General features: G+C 42.6%; 1 protein-coding gene across 1 annotated transcript in view; it reads left to right on the top strand.

The window, feature by feature from the left end:
* The first annotated feature begins 11 nt into the window (after positions 1–11).
* The window catches only part of FAM114A1 (family with sequence similarity 114 member A1), an 89,185-nt gene continuing 72,519 nt past the window's right edge, over positions 12–16,677 (top strand). Inside the window, exons 1-2 of the mRNA XM_007522790.3 lie at positions 12–150; positions 11,416–11,768. Coding sequence (XP_007522852.1) covers positions 11,424–11,768 — 345 coding nt within the window. The 5' untranslated portion in view covers positions 12–150; positions 11,416–11,423. The remainder of the gene's footprint in view (positions 151–11,415; positions 11,769–16,677) is intronic.

Genomic DNA, 16,677 nt, shown 5'->3' with positions numbered 1-16,677 from the left:
GCGGAGTCCCTCTGGAGGCTGCGGGGCGGGGCAGTCCAGCCCGCCCGCCCCTGCTGCCCCGCGGCCCGCCCTCTGGCCGCGTCCCGGCCCGCACTGCCGACGTGGCGGGGTAGGTCCCGCCGGCGCTCCGCGCACTTGGCCGCCCGAGCGGTAAGAGCCGGGACACCTTCTCCCTGTCCCCTTCCCGGGAGGACGGGCTGGCGGACAGCCGTGGAGGGTGGGGGAGGCCCTGCCGTCGTCTTCTCCTCACCGCCCCCGCAGCCCCCAACTCCTGCCCGCGGCGGTGGCGGGAAGCCGTCGGCTGGGACTTGGCACCGGGCGCGGGGACCCGAGCGCAGCGGGCTGGGGGCGAAGGCTTGGGCGGCGCGGCCGGGGGCCCTGCGTGGGCGCGGGCGTGTGAGTGTGTGTGTGTGAGTGTGTGTCGCTCGGGTCCACGCTCGTGCACACACCCGCACGCCCGCGCCCCCGGTCTGCACCCTCGGCCGGCCGCGGCCTCCGCCCTGCCTGTCTGGTCGCCCCGAGGTATCCGTGCGGGCACTGAGAAAGTCTGTACAAGTTTCCCCGGTGCCCGGGGTCCCAGTCGGAGGCCGGCTGCAGGCTTCCCGGAAGGCCAAGGCCTCCTACCTGGCGTCCTTGGGGTACCGTGGTCAGGCCTTGCTCACCCTCTCTTCCCCTGCGGACCCCTGTCCCCATCCACTCTGTCACACCCTAAAGTGGCAACACCTTGGTTCGCTGTCCGCCTTGAGCCCTACTCCCTCCCCAGCTCCCCCAGCCCCTCCCCCAGCCTTCCACCTGGTCCCTGCCTTCCAGTGCTCTCCTCCCCCGCAATCTGGTGAGTATTTCTACCCATTCTTGGCAGATGACGTCTTTGCATTTTCCTAGAGAGACATCTCTGGGACTGGGAAGAGAGAGCATAATGGTTATGCAAGAAGACTCTCATGCCTAAGGTATCAAAGGTCCCAGGTTCAACCCCTAGCACCACCATAAACCAGAGCTAAGCAGTACTCTGATTAAATGTGTGTGTGTGTGTGTGTGTGTGTGTGTGTGTATATCATCATCATCATCATCATCATCATCATCTCTGGCTAGGAGAGTGATTTCTGTGCCTTACTGGCTCCTTCATTGATTCCCATCTAAGCATCCCAGATGGTACAAGTAGGCAGTTCTGAAATCAGTGCCTTTTGCACTCTGGGAGACTTCATGAAGGCAGGGAGACAGGCTTTCTCCTCGGAGTTTCCTCTCTGCCCACCTTGCGGCCTCTTCCCTGCCTTCCTTATAATCATTCCCTGATCTCTCCTTCCTCCATCAAAACCTGAGCTCAAGAAAGAATCTGATAAACTTATCTCATGTAAACTTGACACACAGGAAAGAGGCATTGAGGGTGGGATTCGAAGCACAAGAGGGAGAGGGGTACAAGAAGAATTTGAGGTTGGGAGGGAGCCATCCTGAATCTCGGGAGTTCAGAGCATATAAAGTAGCCATTTCTTTGTAAGACCTCGCTTACCTCAAACATTTCTTCTCTTATAGCAATATAAAAAGCATATATTTCAGTTTTCTTGGTTTTTCAGCTACCAGAGTAGGTGTTGGAGGGTTATAATCCTGGAAGAAAGAATGGCAGAAACAAATGCTTCTTATAAATACAGTAGAAGGTGGCCAAGGAGGTGGTGGTGGCTCAAGTGTCAGTACCCTCAGGCATTAGGTCCTGAGTTCCATCTCCAACACCACATGAGCCAGAGTGGTGCTCTGCTTCTCTCTCCCTCTTTATGTAAATAAATAAATACACTAAAAGTTTGTATAAAGTATCACAGAAATATAGAAAAGGGAATGATTCCTTTTTTTTTTTTTAAGTTTTCAATTCCAATATGAGGAAATGCTGACTTACAGGGGTTTTATTGTCTCAAGGATACATCTGCACAATTCCCTAAGGAAGGTATCAGTACATTTCATCCTCAACCAAACCATCATCTTCTTCCACCATAAAGACTCGGGTCCCCAGCCTCCCCTTTAGTAAAGAAGAGAGAGTGGGGAATATTAGACAAAACTTCAGACTGAAAAGTGATGCTAGACAGTGAGAAACAAATAGGAGTTTGCAGGTAAGTGGAGAGAGGGCAGACCCACTGAGAAGCAGCCTCCACAGAGACAGGAGGGAGAAGGTGTACAAAGTGTGGGCAGCACTGCTGCTATGTTGAGAGTTGCAGGAACCAGTGAGGGTTGAACTTGTATTGAGGGGCCACTGACTTTTGGGAAGATGTTAAATCTAGTGGTTTTTAAACAAAGGAACAAATAGGTCCCATCCATAGTAGCAAAAAATATTTAACAGACATGTAGAGACAAAACGGGCCTGTGCCGGTGGATTGGACAGGCTGAACTTGTCAGACTTTTACCACCTGATTAGAACCTCTCCAGAGTTTTAGTTCCTGGTTCTTTGTTGACCAACTTTTTTTTTTTAACTAGGGGAAGTTAATTGTTTTATTGTGTTACTACATTTTTATTTTGCAAAGTAGGGATTTACTTTATTTTATTTATATTTTTAAATATTCTATTTATTTATTAATGAGAAAGATAGGAGGAGAAAGAGAAAGAACCAGACATCACTCTGGTACATGTGCTGCTGGGGATTGAACTCAGGACCTCATGCTTGAGAGTCCGATGCTTTATCCACTGCACAACCTCCCAGACCACATGGGATTTATTTTATTATTTTGATTAAAAAAAATTTTTTTTTCAGATAGAGCCAGAAAGGCAGAAATGCAGAGAGTGACAAACCACAGCACCAACACTCCCCTCAGTGGTCGAGGCCAGGCTTAAACCTGGGTTCACACATGACAAAGCAGTACACTAAACAAGTGAATTATTTTGCGAGCCCTGCCAAGTGGGGACAAAAAAAACACAAAAACCTACCCACCCATGTGCACAGTCCAGGTTTGAGCTTGTCCCCCACTCAACTGAAGGCAGGTTTGGTGCTGTAGTCTCTGTCACTCTCTGTACCTCTGAGAGAAAGAGACAAAGAGAAATCCCCCACTACACTATTAATTCATAAAATGAACCATTGAAAATTTTTTTATTACCTTTGTTTATTGCATAGAAACAGCCAGAAAACGAGAGGGAAGGGGGAAAATAGGGAGAGAGGCGCCTTGCAGCTTTCCCCCTGCAGGTAGGGACTAGGGGCTCGGACCCAGGTCCTTGAGCATTGTAACATGTGCACTCAACCAGGTGTCCCACCACCAAGCCCCAAAATGAACCTTTTTAAAACCAAGAAAATCATTAAGTCTAAACTTGTAAAGTGAAGGCAGCCCTTTACATATTGTATGTACATTTAGACTGATGAAATCCTTGCTATTGTGCCTTCTTTTTTCTCTGTCATGGACTGATGATTTCCGTCCTGCAATTGGACTTGGGAACAAAGTATCTAGGTGATTCTGTGTAGCTTTTATTTGCAGTGGTGGAGATGAGGAGTACAATATGACTGAGATGTAGCTCATGGAAGGACAGTGGGACCAGAGCCTAGCCCTTTCCACCCAGCTTCACCTCGTCCTAGTTCTCTGCTTGACCTCTTAGCCTGGCACACAGACAGCCATTCTGAGTGCCCAGAGTTCATTCCTGATCTGGGACTCTGGCAGGTGCTTCTGTGTGACTTAATAACCGTATCAAAGCTACCTTCGAGGTTCTCCCTTGTGTGGAGGTCAGCCTAGCACAGACCTATCTTTCCTGTGTTTGAAATGCTCTTTTGCATTCATTTCAAATCATTTTTTGTTAGCTGACATTGTTTCCTGGACCCCCACTGGCCAGGAATACAAAGAAAACAGATTATTCATTTTGTGAAGGATGATAACCAGGTCTTTCCTTTTAGACTTATTTTTGGAGGCCTGATATGGTTGCCCCAATACCTAGCACAGTTCTAGGAGCAGTTTAGATGATGAATGAATGAACTCGTGAAAAACTACCTTATTTCCAGCCCACAAAGGCTTCTTTATATGCCATTCTTCCTCTCCTTGGAGTTCACTGAAGAAGCTCCCTGTTTCTCTGGGTTGAGGCTCCCTAGCATCAAAGTCACAGGACTTAGCTGTAGTGATGTGATTCTGATTGACTTTGGAGTTTGAGAGCCAGGTGGAAACCTAGCTTCCAGGTTCCAGATGCTACCATGATGCCAACCAGACTTCCCTGGGCAGATGACCCCAACATGTATCTTGGAGCCCCCCCCCATCCCCAGATCCCTGCCAGCCAGACCTTCCACTTTCTGCACCCCATAGTGATCCTGGGTCCATATTCCCAGAGGGATAAAGAATAAGGAAGCTATCAAGGAAGGGGATTGGATATGGAGCTCTGGGGGTGGGCATTGTGTAAAAATGTTCCCCTGTGATCCTATAGTCTTGTCAACATTTCCATTTTATAAATAAAAATTAAAAAAAGAAAGAAAGAAACCCAGCTGCAGCCCTAGTGGAAGCCAACAGTTGCTGCTGCTCAAAATCAGTTGTGTATTTAGAACACACAATTTCTGATGATCCCAGACAAAAGGTTTCAGTCTAAAAAAAAAAAAAAAAACTATCATATTTCCCTACTCATGATAACAACCAGAGTAAGTAAAGGTCTGTTAAAGCAAACCTTTTGTTTTCATTTAGGGGACATGTAAACTTGAAGCAGTTAGAAGTAAATATAAATTAATCATAGATACAACTGGGGAGTAAAAATAAGAGAATATTGTAATCATTTTTCATTATTTCAATAGAAGAATATAGTCTTCTAAAATGTACATGTTACACATACAGTTTGGGGGGGGGTTTGTTGTTGTTTTTTTACCAGAGCACTGCTCAGCTCTGGCATATGGTAATTCAGGGGACTGAACCTGGGACATTGCAACCTCAGGCATGAGAGTCTCTGCATAACCATTATGCTATCTACCTCCAGCCCCATCTTTTTTTTTTTTTTTAAACCAGAGTACTGCTCAGTTAGGCTTATGGTCGTGTGGGGGATTGAACCTGGTATTTTGAAGCCTCAGGCATGAGAGTCTCTTTGCATAACCATTATGTTATCCACCCCGGCCCCATACAAAATTTTTAATAATGTTTTTAAAGAACTTTTAAAAAAATAGTTTATTTTCATGAGAGAGAGTGAGATCAGAGCACTACTCAGCTCTAACATATGGTGTTGCTGGGGATTGAACCTGGAGCCTATGGTGCCTCAGACATGAACGTATGGTGTGCTGCCACTGTACTATCTCTGGCTTCAGTGTTTTTTAATTTTATCAGTTCAATAGTATTTCAAAGGAATGACCATAACTTCTGGTGAATATACAGCAGCCACAGCAGAAGAGAAGTTTTTGTTATAGCAGTTTTTTTACAAGGTGAACTGAGCTAAAGCATTTTGGTCATTAACCCAAACTGTCAGATGGAGTTCTGCCACACTTTCATGTATATTAGCACCCGGGATCACATATACAGATTGTTCTTGGAAGCTCAAGGAAGCCCTGGCTCTCTGTCTATTTATTTATTTATTTATTTATTTATTTATTTATTTAAAAAAGGAGACATTAACAAAACCGTAGGATAGGAGGGGCACAGCTCCACACAGTTCCCACCACCAGATCTCTATATTCCATCCTCACCCCTGACAGCTTTCTTATTCTCTATCCCTTTGGGAGTATTAACCCAAGGTCATTGTGGGTTGCAGAAGGTGGAAGGTCTGGCTTCGGCTCTCTGACTGTTTTTGGCCTTTGTTGAGAACTGCTCTGGAGTTAGGAACCAAACTGCCAAATGAGGTTTTAGAGTTCTGCAATCACTAAGAAGAACTAGGAAAATAGTATGCCAATGGGCAATAAGTGATAATATGTATGTATGTATACACATTCATATGCCTGGTATCAGAAGCACAGGTGACATCTCTACCTAACTTATCAACTTACACATTCTTAGCACCTTCCATTTCCACCATTAAAAAAGAATTCTATTGTCTTTTTATGCTAATTGCACATCCCAGAGTGCCAGTTAGAATGATAGTAGAGTCTCTCAAGAGATGGAGTCCTAATTACAGAGTTCAAAATATGCTAACTAAAGACTTCTTGAGAGAATATTCTTGAAATAGAGCACTTCAGATGCTAACCAACCACCCCAGAACATAAATGACAACTGATTGCATCTATGACATGTGGTGTGTGCTGAAGTTTTTAACATTGTGGCATGTACTATAGCACATTAGTGCAAAGTATGTGTCTATGGTGCTTTCTACTTGCCTACAAGTTTTATTCTTTTAAATTATTTATTCATTTATTAATGAGAGAGAGGAGGAGAGAAAGACAGCCCGACATCACTCACTGTAGTACATGTACTCCTAGGGATCGAACTCAGAGCCTTATATTTGGAAGTCCAACACTTTTCTTGCTGTGCCACTTCTCAAGATAATCCACAAGTTGTTTATCATTGCTATGTTTATTCTCATGTTCCTACTTATATAAAAGTGACATTGTTTTTTGGAGCTTTTTTTAAACAAACCAGATTAAATCATGATATTCTAAGTTGCCATACAAAGAAATGAAAATTCCAGACATTGCCTTAATTTTTTGTTATTGAACAAAAAACAGGAATAAGAATTATGTCAAAATATCATTTATTCATGGATGTTTATGTCCCATGGATACAATAATGGTGGAATAAGTCAGGATAGAGAACTCTTTAAGCCATGACAAGCAATGTCCTGGTCAGCATTTTTTTTTTCTTGTAAAGAATCAGATAGTAAATATTTTAGACATCGCAGCATTGCAGGCCATATGGTCTCTGTCTCAACTACTCTGCTCTGCTGTTGTCATGATAGGAGGACCATAGACAACATAAACAGATGAGCATGTCTGTGTTCCAATAAAATTCTTTGTCAAAACAGGACATCTGGCCTGCAGGCTGAAGTTCATTAGCTCCATGTCCTATGCCAGTCTCCTGACTCAGAAGGAAGTTTTCACAGAGTTTCTAAGCCACCAACTGATAATAGTTTTTCAAGGACCCTTCCACATTCTGGCCTTCTCCCATGAGTCTGCGCGTTTTCTATACAGTGCTTTGTATAGGTCTCTACTTTTCCAGCTAGACATTAGCAACAGACCATCTCCACCCCTGGATATCCTGACATGACGCACCAGCTAAAGGGAACTATGAAGTGTTGTGCCATTCCTTCTTTTGTTTTCCTTCAGGAATGTGACTCTGAATTTAAGTATTTTTGTTTTAAAAAGAGATATTCTAACTCAGTTACCTGAGAAATGAAAGGACCAAAGATTGACAGTATGAGTCATTTGGAAGTACTAGAATGTATTTGCTGAGAGGTCAAGAAGGTGGCACACCCAGCTGAGTACACATATCACCATACTAGGGTTTGAGCCCCAGCTCTGCACCTACAGGGTGAAGCAGGTCTGCAGGTATCGTATCTATCCTTCTATCTCTCCATCTCTCTCCATCTCTCTCTCTCTCTCTCTCTCTCTATATATATATATATATATATATATATATATATATATATTCCCCTCTCAATTTCTCTTTGTCCTAGCAAATAAAATAGGAAGAGGAGAAAAAGAATGGCAGCAGGGTGCAGTGGATTTGTAGTGCTGACAATGAGTCCCAGCGATCACCCAGTTGGCATAAATAAATAAATGGCAATATAATGGGGAAACACTCAACACTGAGCAATGAAGATTATAACTGCCTGGGTGAGACAGACACAAAGCACTTTGGGCATAAAAAAAATTAAGAAAAGAATCATATCTACTTGGAGAGAACAATGGAGGAGATTATTTTAACTGGGCCTTGAAGGTGTAAAAAGCATCGTGTTGAACCAGCAGCCACCTGAGGGCCTTTTCTTAAATGTCAGGCCTTGTGGAGACACATCTCATTTAAGATTTTGGAAGGGGACAGTGGGAGATAAACTCATGACATCTAAACAGTGAGATGTTTGGATGTCATCTGAAGGATATGGCTTCACCTCACAATAAATGGGAAGTCATGAAGGAATTTGAGAATGTAACTGTGGTAGAGAAAAGAGGAAGGTGGGATGGTGAAGTGTAAAGGAGGGCCCCAGGAGATTGGTGGTCTTGGTACTGAAGTCACCACCAGTAGGTATAACACACTGATCGACAGTGGTGGCAGTGTGAATGGAAGTTAACGACTGGGTGTGGATTCTGAGGTCTAGACACTGGTTGAATGTAAGAGAAGAGGAAGAGATAGTGCGGATAGGTGAGGTTTAATCTCAAAGTCAGACGTGAGTTCAAATCTCAAAACTGCCACCAATAGTGTGACCTCTGAGCCTCTATTGCCTCACCTGTAAAAAGGAGCTCATAGGGAGTCGGGCGGTAGCACAGCGGGTTAAGCGCACGTGGCACAAAGCACAAGGACCGGGATCAGGATCCTGGTTCGAGTCCCCAGCTCCCCACCTGCAGGGGAGTCGCTTCACAAGCGGTGAAGCACATCTGCAGGTGTCTTTCTTTCTCTCCCCCTCTCTGTCTTCCCCTCCTCTCTCCATTTCTCTCTGTCCTATCCAACAATGACATCAATAATAACTACAATAATAAAATAACAAGAGCAACAAAAGGGAATAAATAAGTAAATGTTAAAAAAAATGGAGCTCATAATCTCCGGTCCACAGGTGATAGTTTTAAAGAGTCTACATTTATTAGCCTACTCAGCAATTGATAACTATTGATACTACATATTCCATAAAATAGTGAATATTGACAGGTCGATCCATACTCCCAGTCTGCCTCTCTCTTCCCTAGTGCGGTAGGGCACTGGGAAAGTGGAGCTCCAGGACAGGGTTAAAGAATAGGAAAGCTGTCAGGGGAGGGGATGGGATGGGATATGGAGTTCTGGTGGTGGAAATTGTATGGAGTTGTACCCCTCTTATCCGATGGTTTTGTCAGTGTTTCCTTTTTATAAATAAAAAAAAATTTTTTTAAGTGACTATTTAGTCAATGACAGCAGTGAGATTTTAAGCTTGAGTTGGGAAAATCTGGGTAGCACTAAAAGAAACACAAAAGTCAAAAATGAAGACAACAGGCAGGAAGAGATGTCCAGACATCCATTAAAACTACTTAGACAGACTCAGCTATTAATGATGAATTCACTTTCTCACCTCATCTTGAATAGTTTGAAGGAATCATGTTGAGATAAGCCAGAAAGAATAGAATGAATATGAATGATCTCACTCATGGACAGAAGCTGAGAAATAAGAACAGAAAGGAGACACACAAAGCAGAACTTGGACTGGATTTAGTATATTGCACCAAAGTAAAAGACTGGGGGGGGGGGGGCTTTCAGGTCCTGGTGCATGATGGTGGAGGAGGAGCTATGCTAGGGTTGAGAGTGTTTTGCAGAAAACAGAAATATTACACATGTATCAAGAACTGTTATTTACTGTAAACCATTAATCCCAGTTTTTTAAAAAGAGCTACTTATACACAGGTAGAGTCTTTCAGTATAAGCATTAAAATGACATGATTATATACATATGATTATATGTATCCTAAGTATATTAAAACATAATTCAGGGGGCTGGGTGGTAGCTCAGTGGTTTAAGCATATGTGGTGCGAAGCAGAAGGATTGGCATAAAGATACTGGTTTGAGCCCCTGGCTCCCCAACCTGTGGGGGGGGGGTCACTTCACAAGCAATGAAGCAGGTCTGCAGGTATCTTTCTCTCCCCCTCTCTGTCTTCCTCTCCTTGATTTCTCTCTGTCCTATCCAACAACAATAATAGCAATAACAATAATAACAAGGGCAACAAAAATGGGAAAATGGCCTCCAGAAGCAGTGGATTTTTTGTGTAAGCACACAACCCTGGAGGTAAATAATAATAATAATAATAATGATGATGATAATGATAATCAAGTACCACAAAGGTCACATTTGACAAAACTTACTCTTTTAAATTCTGCAGCACAGTGGTTTTTAGTATGGCCACAGAATTGTACAGATACTGCCACTTTTAGAACATTTCAATCACCTGCAAATGAATTTTATCTTCGTTAGCAGTCACATACTCCCCCTTCACCCTCGAGAAGCCACTGATTTTTACACTGTTGTTTCTATGGACTGGAAACAGATACCTGAGCATCACAGTGTAGAAGTAGTGTCAAGACTGTGGAAAAGGAATGTGATTCACCATGGGAAAAACCAAAGAAATACAACCTTGAGGATTGGCTGTTTGAGGGGACAAAAGTGCTGGCATATGCATGTGAGGTCTAACCCTTTATCACCATGCGGACAATATGCTAAGTACCTTCTCACTTGCTGTGGTTTTAACAACACCCTGAAATTTGACCAGTTTGTATATGTTGAGGTCAACAAATATACCCACTCATTTACCACTGACTTGACTTTTTGTGTGCTGGGAACACTCTTGAACTAACCTTCTAGATCTGGTTGTCAGCCACACATGCTTACAAAACTTGAAATTATTGAAAACTAAATACAATTTAAAATTCAGATTCTTAATTGCATTAAACACATTTCAAAGTGTTACCACTTTGGACAGTGTAGAGAAAGAATATTTTTATTGGCACAGAAAATGATGTTAATGATACTGACTCACAGTTTCACAAAGACTATCCTCCTTTTTGGAGGAACAACTTCATTTCAGTTATTAATGCTTCCTTTCCCTTTCTGCTTCACCTTTGTTTTTCCTTGTCTAAATGACTAACCAGAACCATGGCCTTCACAGCAAAGCATAGTTATGTGTATGTATGCCTCTTAATGGAAATCTCTGACAACATTGCAAAGCTAAATGTCAGGGAGATATATATATATATTATTCTATGCATACTTTCAGTATTTCCACAAATATAGCTATTCCATGCTATATAAATAATTTGATTCATGAAGGTTTAAGATAGCACAGTAGGTTTGTATTAGTTTTTTATTGCTTCTGTAACAAAGTACAAGCTTAGTGATTTTCAAATTTGTTCTCTTGTAGTTTGGGGGGGGGAGGTCAGAGGTTTTAAATTGGTTTTCATTGGGTTAAAGTCAAGGTGTTGGCAGGGTTGGCTCTTTTAGAGTCTCTGAGGAGAGCATGATTTCCTTGACCTTTTCAGCACCCAATGGTTACTTTCATTCCTTGGCTTGTGGTGCCTTCTTTCATATTCAAAGTGCATCACTTCAGGCATGCCTTCTGTATCATATCACTTTTTTCTCTTTGTAGTCAATTCATCTCCCTGAGTTGCTGTCTAATGAAGACAATTGGCAGTTTATTAAGGGCCCAATAAGACAATCCAAGATAATCTTTTAATCTCAAGATCTTTAGCCTAACCACATTTGCCAAGTCCCTTTTGCTATAGAAGGTGACATTCATAGACTCCAGGGATTAAAATGTGGATATCATTGGGGGCCATTATTCAACGTGTCCTAAGATCATGTAAATTTTTTTTAATTTCTTTATTTGGGAATTAATGCAGATACTAAAATGTCTGATGATGCCAGTGACACCGTAGCCACTGGAGATCCACAAGAAACTACTGAGGTGCCCAGTAGTGCTTCTTCACCTGAAGATGCAGAAGTGCACTGCAGTTCAGCTGTTATCTCAAGTGAACCAGTGCCACCTGACCCCGAAGATGTGCATGAAAATGAAGTTGTTCTGGATGATAAAGCTGCTGGAACAGGGAACACAGAGCAACTCAGAGACTCCAGTGCCACAGAATCCCCTCACAATGGAGAAATGACTGAGGATGTTCTTGTTGAATGCATTGACTCCATCAGCCTTGAGGCAGAATCTGGATCCGAAATACCCCTGAAAGAACAGAATAATCTGGTAAGAGTCATTCATTTGATTCTGTTCACCCTATGCTTTTATGGATACCCGACATGCACACAACTTTGTGCTAACTGCATGGGTGGGGGGGCTTCAGAATCTACTATACCATAAACTCCGTCATCAAAAAATGTGTGATGAGAATAACTGGTCATGAAACTATATGAATTTTGATAACTGCCTTGTTAGAAGCAACAGCCAGCCATTACTGAACACATTCAAAGTGCCAGGCACTCACTCTGCTAGTGCTTCATGTGCCGTGGAATTCATCCCATACAATGGTTCTTTGAGGGTCTAAGATAGATATTATAATCCCCAATTTCTAGATAAGGCAGTCAGGCTCAGAGATTTAAGGACACAGAAGGATATTGTAAAGGGGGAAAAAAAGCTATAGACAAAAACAGGAAATAGGCCAGGAAAATATCTAAGTATGCCAGGCAGCACATGCCACAGACTTACCCATGGCCCAATTATTTTGTGTGGCCTGCAGAGATCTGTAACTTCTCAAACACTCATAGGTGTCAATGGACAGCCAATTTGATAGCCTACCCCTCCATAATGTTGGAACCTGCCAAGTTGACCTAAAAAAATTGACTATCACAGTGTGGTGAGTCTTAAGCATTAAAAAACATAAGTGTGAAACGATACCCTTAAAATTTTGAAATGTAGTAAGATATTTCAAATCAGTTTTTAAAAAAACTAGCCCTACTAAGATCTTAGTCAGAAGGATCATGTATTTTAGGCACTCAGCTTTGGAATCAACATTTCAAAATATTATTTATTAATATCAAAGAGAGAGTGAACTACAGCATCTGTTTGACTTATACGGTGCTGGTGACTGAACTTGGAATCTAACACATGCAAGTTCAGTGCCCCCCCCCCCCCACACACACACACATTATACACCCTCCTGGGCCACAGGTGTGAGTATTTTTTAAGAGCTTCCCAGGTGGTTCCAATATCTAGTCATGGTTGAGAAGAATTGCTCAGGTCCTTCTAAGATTCTTGGACTAAGTGATCTTTTAGTAGCTTTCTGGCTCTAAAATTAGATAATGCTAAAGTAATATTTGAGAACCATTTCAGAAATGTCTTCTCATTCTTTTGACCAGTAGGATAGTTTCACATACATAAATCTTTAAAAAGAGGGATGGAAGGGAGTGAGTGGCTGGGCAGTGGTGCACCCAATAGAGTGCTCATGTTGCACTGTGCAAGGATCCCGCTTCAAGCCCTCAGTCCCCACCTGCAGGGGTGAAGCTTCACCAACGATAAAGTAGTGCTGCAAAACTACTTTCTCTCTCCCCTTCCCTTCTTCCCTCCCTCCCTCTCTACCTCCCCCTCCCCTCTCAATTTCTCTGTCTCTATCCAAAATAAATAAATATTTAACAAACAAAAAGTGGCAGCAATAGTCACAAAACACCCAGAAGGGGAAAAAATGGGCCATTATCAAGCTTCAGAATTGAAGATTTCTATGCTCTTAGCAGAGAGAGGGACCAAGAGATTATGTCCTAATGGTCCTTCTGTAAGAGGAAAGTGGCACAACAAGAATTTGAATCTAATCTTCTCACTCGAACTTGTTACCCTTCCATATTGTCTTTCTGTTGTGGTAGCACTGATTCTCCAGTGTTTATTATAAATGCTACTGCTGGGAATTGGGCAGTAGCGCAGCGGGTTAAGCGCACATGGCACAAAGCACAAGGACTGTCGTAAAGATCCTGGTTCGAGCCCCTGGCTCCCCACCTGCAGGGGAGTCGCTACACAAGCGGTGAAGCAGGTCTGCAGGTGTCTGTCTTTCCCCCTCTCTGTCTTCCCCTCCTCTCTCGATTTTCTCTCTGTCCTATCCAACAACAGTGACATCAACAATAACAATAATAATTACAATAAGGGCAACAAAAAGGAATAAATAAATAAATATTAAAAAATAAATGCTACTGCTAATAAATATATTTGAACATTAAGAAAAATGTAGTGGGGCCAGGTGGTGGCACACCTGGTAGAGCATACAGGATACCTTACATGAGAACCTGGCAATCCTCAGTCCTTACCTGCAGGGAGGAAGCTTCATGAGCTCTCAAGCTGTGCTGCAGGTGTCTCTGTTTCTCTCTCCCTTGGCACCCACCACTGTTTCTCTATGTCTCTGTCAAAAAAAGAAAGAGAAATGGCCATCAAGAGCAGTAGATTCATCATACAGGCACCAAACCCTAGCAAAACCCTTGTGGTAAAAGGAAAAGAAATATATATATATATAGCTTCACGATACATTCGGACCTGAAATAACTTCTAAAAACTATACTAATGCCACTACTTTAAAGTGTGTATTGCTTCTGATGGATAGATTATACATTCTAATTTCAGACTTTTCATGACAGCCAGACTATTAACACAGCCAGTATGCTCCTATCCCATCTGACTTCTTAATTTTCCCGAGCAAAGCAAACGACCCCACTTTGGAAAACATTTTGCATGTCCAGATCCACATCCTACCTAGAGAGTTATCTCTCTACCCTTGGAAAACACTTTGCAAACCTCCATCGTACTGCAGGAATAAAGCTGGTTAGCATAGCATAGCAATGGAAGCATCTCAAGGTCTTTGAATACAGGAGCATTCCCTTAAACTGTTGCATTACTCGAGTGACTGGATGGAGGGACAGGTACTGGGCACAAAGTGGGGATCCCATCTCTGCATGTGTGTGCCTGGCATTATACCAGCAATTCAGACAGAGCTAAGGTGTGAAAGGAGCCCATGAGTATGTTTGTTCCAAGGACCAAAAACTGATATCCCTGGCTGGAAGGGTCTTGAGAAGAGAGAATATCTGTATCATGTTTAAGCCCTTCTAAAACAGTGTGGTAGTCTAGTGTTTTTTTAAAGATGACCAGAAATAGGATTCTACTACCTTGGTAACCTACCCTTTTTACTTAAGTTAATGTTAAAAGTCAGTTTTCTGCCTTGTCCTCAAGCATTGTTTATTTACTTTAATTACCATTTTTAAAGATTTGGAGAGTGAAGGAGGGAGAGAAGAATTAGAACTAGAGCATCACTCTGGCATATGCAATGCTGGGGATTGAATTTAGGGCCTCATACTTGAGAGTCCAACACTTTATCCACTGTGCCATCTCCCAGGTCACTTTACTTACTCTTTGTTGGGCCCAGTAAAAGTTATTTTTATTTTATTTTATTTTATTTTTGCCTCCAGGGTTACTGCTGGGGGCCTGGTGCCTACACTACAAATACACTGCTCCTGGAGGCTATTTTCTTCCCTTTTGTTGCCCTGGTGGTTTTATCGTTGTTGTGGTTTTTATTGTTGCTGTTATTGATGTCGTTGTTGTTAGACAGGACAGAGAGAAATGGAGAGAGGAGGGGAAGAGAAAGATAGATACTTGCAGACCTGCTTCACCGCTTGTGAAGCAACCCCCTCCATGCCCCTGCAGCTGGGGAGCCTGAGGCTTGAACCAGGATCCTTACTCCGGTCCTTGCGCTATATGAGCTTAACCCGCTGTGCTACTACCACCTGACTCCCCTAGTAAAAGTTCTTTTGCAATGATGGAAACAACTATTTTTCTGTTGATCTAGATGAGAATTCTGCAAAATATCTTGATTACAATGTTAATTTATAAGTTGGCATTCTGGATCTTTTTTAAAAATATTTATTCCCTTTTGTTGCCTTTGTTGTTTTTTTATTGTTGTAGTTATTACTGCTCTTGTTACTGATGATGTTGTTGTTGGATAGGACAGAGAGAAATGGAGAGAGGAGGGGAAGACAGAGGGGCGAGAGAAAGATAGACACCTGCAGACCTGCTTCACCACTTGTGAAGTGACTCCACTGCAGGTGGGGAGCCAGAGGCTCGAACCAGGCTCCTTATGCTGGTCCTTGCACTTTGCACCATCTACACTTAACCCACTGCGCTACCGCCCGACTCCCAGGCATTCTGGATCTTAAACATAGGTTCCCCCAAAGAATGACAAATTCTTTAATAAAACAGCAGAATTCCAAAACTTATTTGATCCCATCTAGAACCCTGTTCAAATATTACAAATAATAGCAAGTTCACTATGTTTACCTGTTAGAACCCATTTCTGCAATTGTGAGCCATAATGAGCAAAGCAATAGGTGTTAATAGAGGTACAGATAATAGAAGTGTTCATTATAGCTGCCTCTGGAGCAGGCTTTTCCAATTAAGGTACCAGCTGATCACCCTAGACTACATATTTTATTGGGATGCTGGTAGCATTTTGCATCTTAACTTAATCTAGGATCCCTCATTGTATCGCCATGTGTATGTAAAAATATGCTAACATAAATGAAAATCATAACACTAAAGGATGGGGGCCAGAGGTAGAGAGCATAACGGTTATGCAAAGAGACGTTCGTGCCTGAGGCTCTGAAGCCCCAGGTTCTTTTCCTTACACCACCATAAGCCAGAGCTGCACAGTGTTCTGGTTAAATAAATAAAATTTAAGAAAGAAAAGTTACTTCTAATGAAAATTAAAAAAAGGAAGAGTAGGGGAAAATGAGAGTCAAAAGCTAGGACATGGGAACCATGAGACTGGTGGATTCCCCCCCACCACCACAAATCACTTTATTGGGTGAAACTGTGGCTTACAGAACAGTTGTTGTCACATGAATACAAGTTTCTTTCTTTTTAAAAAATATTTATGTATATTTATTTTTCCCTTTTTGTTGCCCTTGTTTTCTATTGTTGTATTTATTATTGTAGTTGATGTCATCATTGTTAGGTAGGACAGAGAGAAATGGAAAGAGGAGGGGAAGACAGAGAGGGGGAGTAAAAGACACCTGCAGACCTGCTTCACCGCCTGTGAAGCGGCTCTCCTGCAGGTGGGGAACCAGAGGCTCCAAACGGGATCCTGATGCGGTACCTTGCGCTTTGCACCACATGCGCTTAATCCGCTGTG

The sequence above is a fragment of the Erinaceus europaeus genome, chromosome 3 (assembly GCF_950295315.1).
Source record: "Erinaceus europaeus chromosome 3, mEriEur2.1, whole genome shotgun sequence".
Classification (NCBI taxonomy): Eukaryota; Metazoa; Chordata; class Mammalia; order Eulipotyphla; family Erinaceidae; genus Erinaceus; species Erinaceus europaeus.
This window is presented reverse-complemented; position numbering and strand designations above follow the sequence as displayed.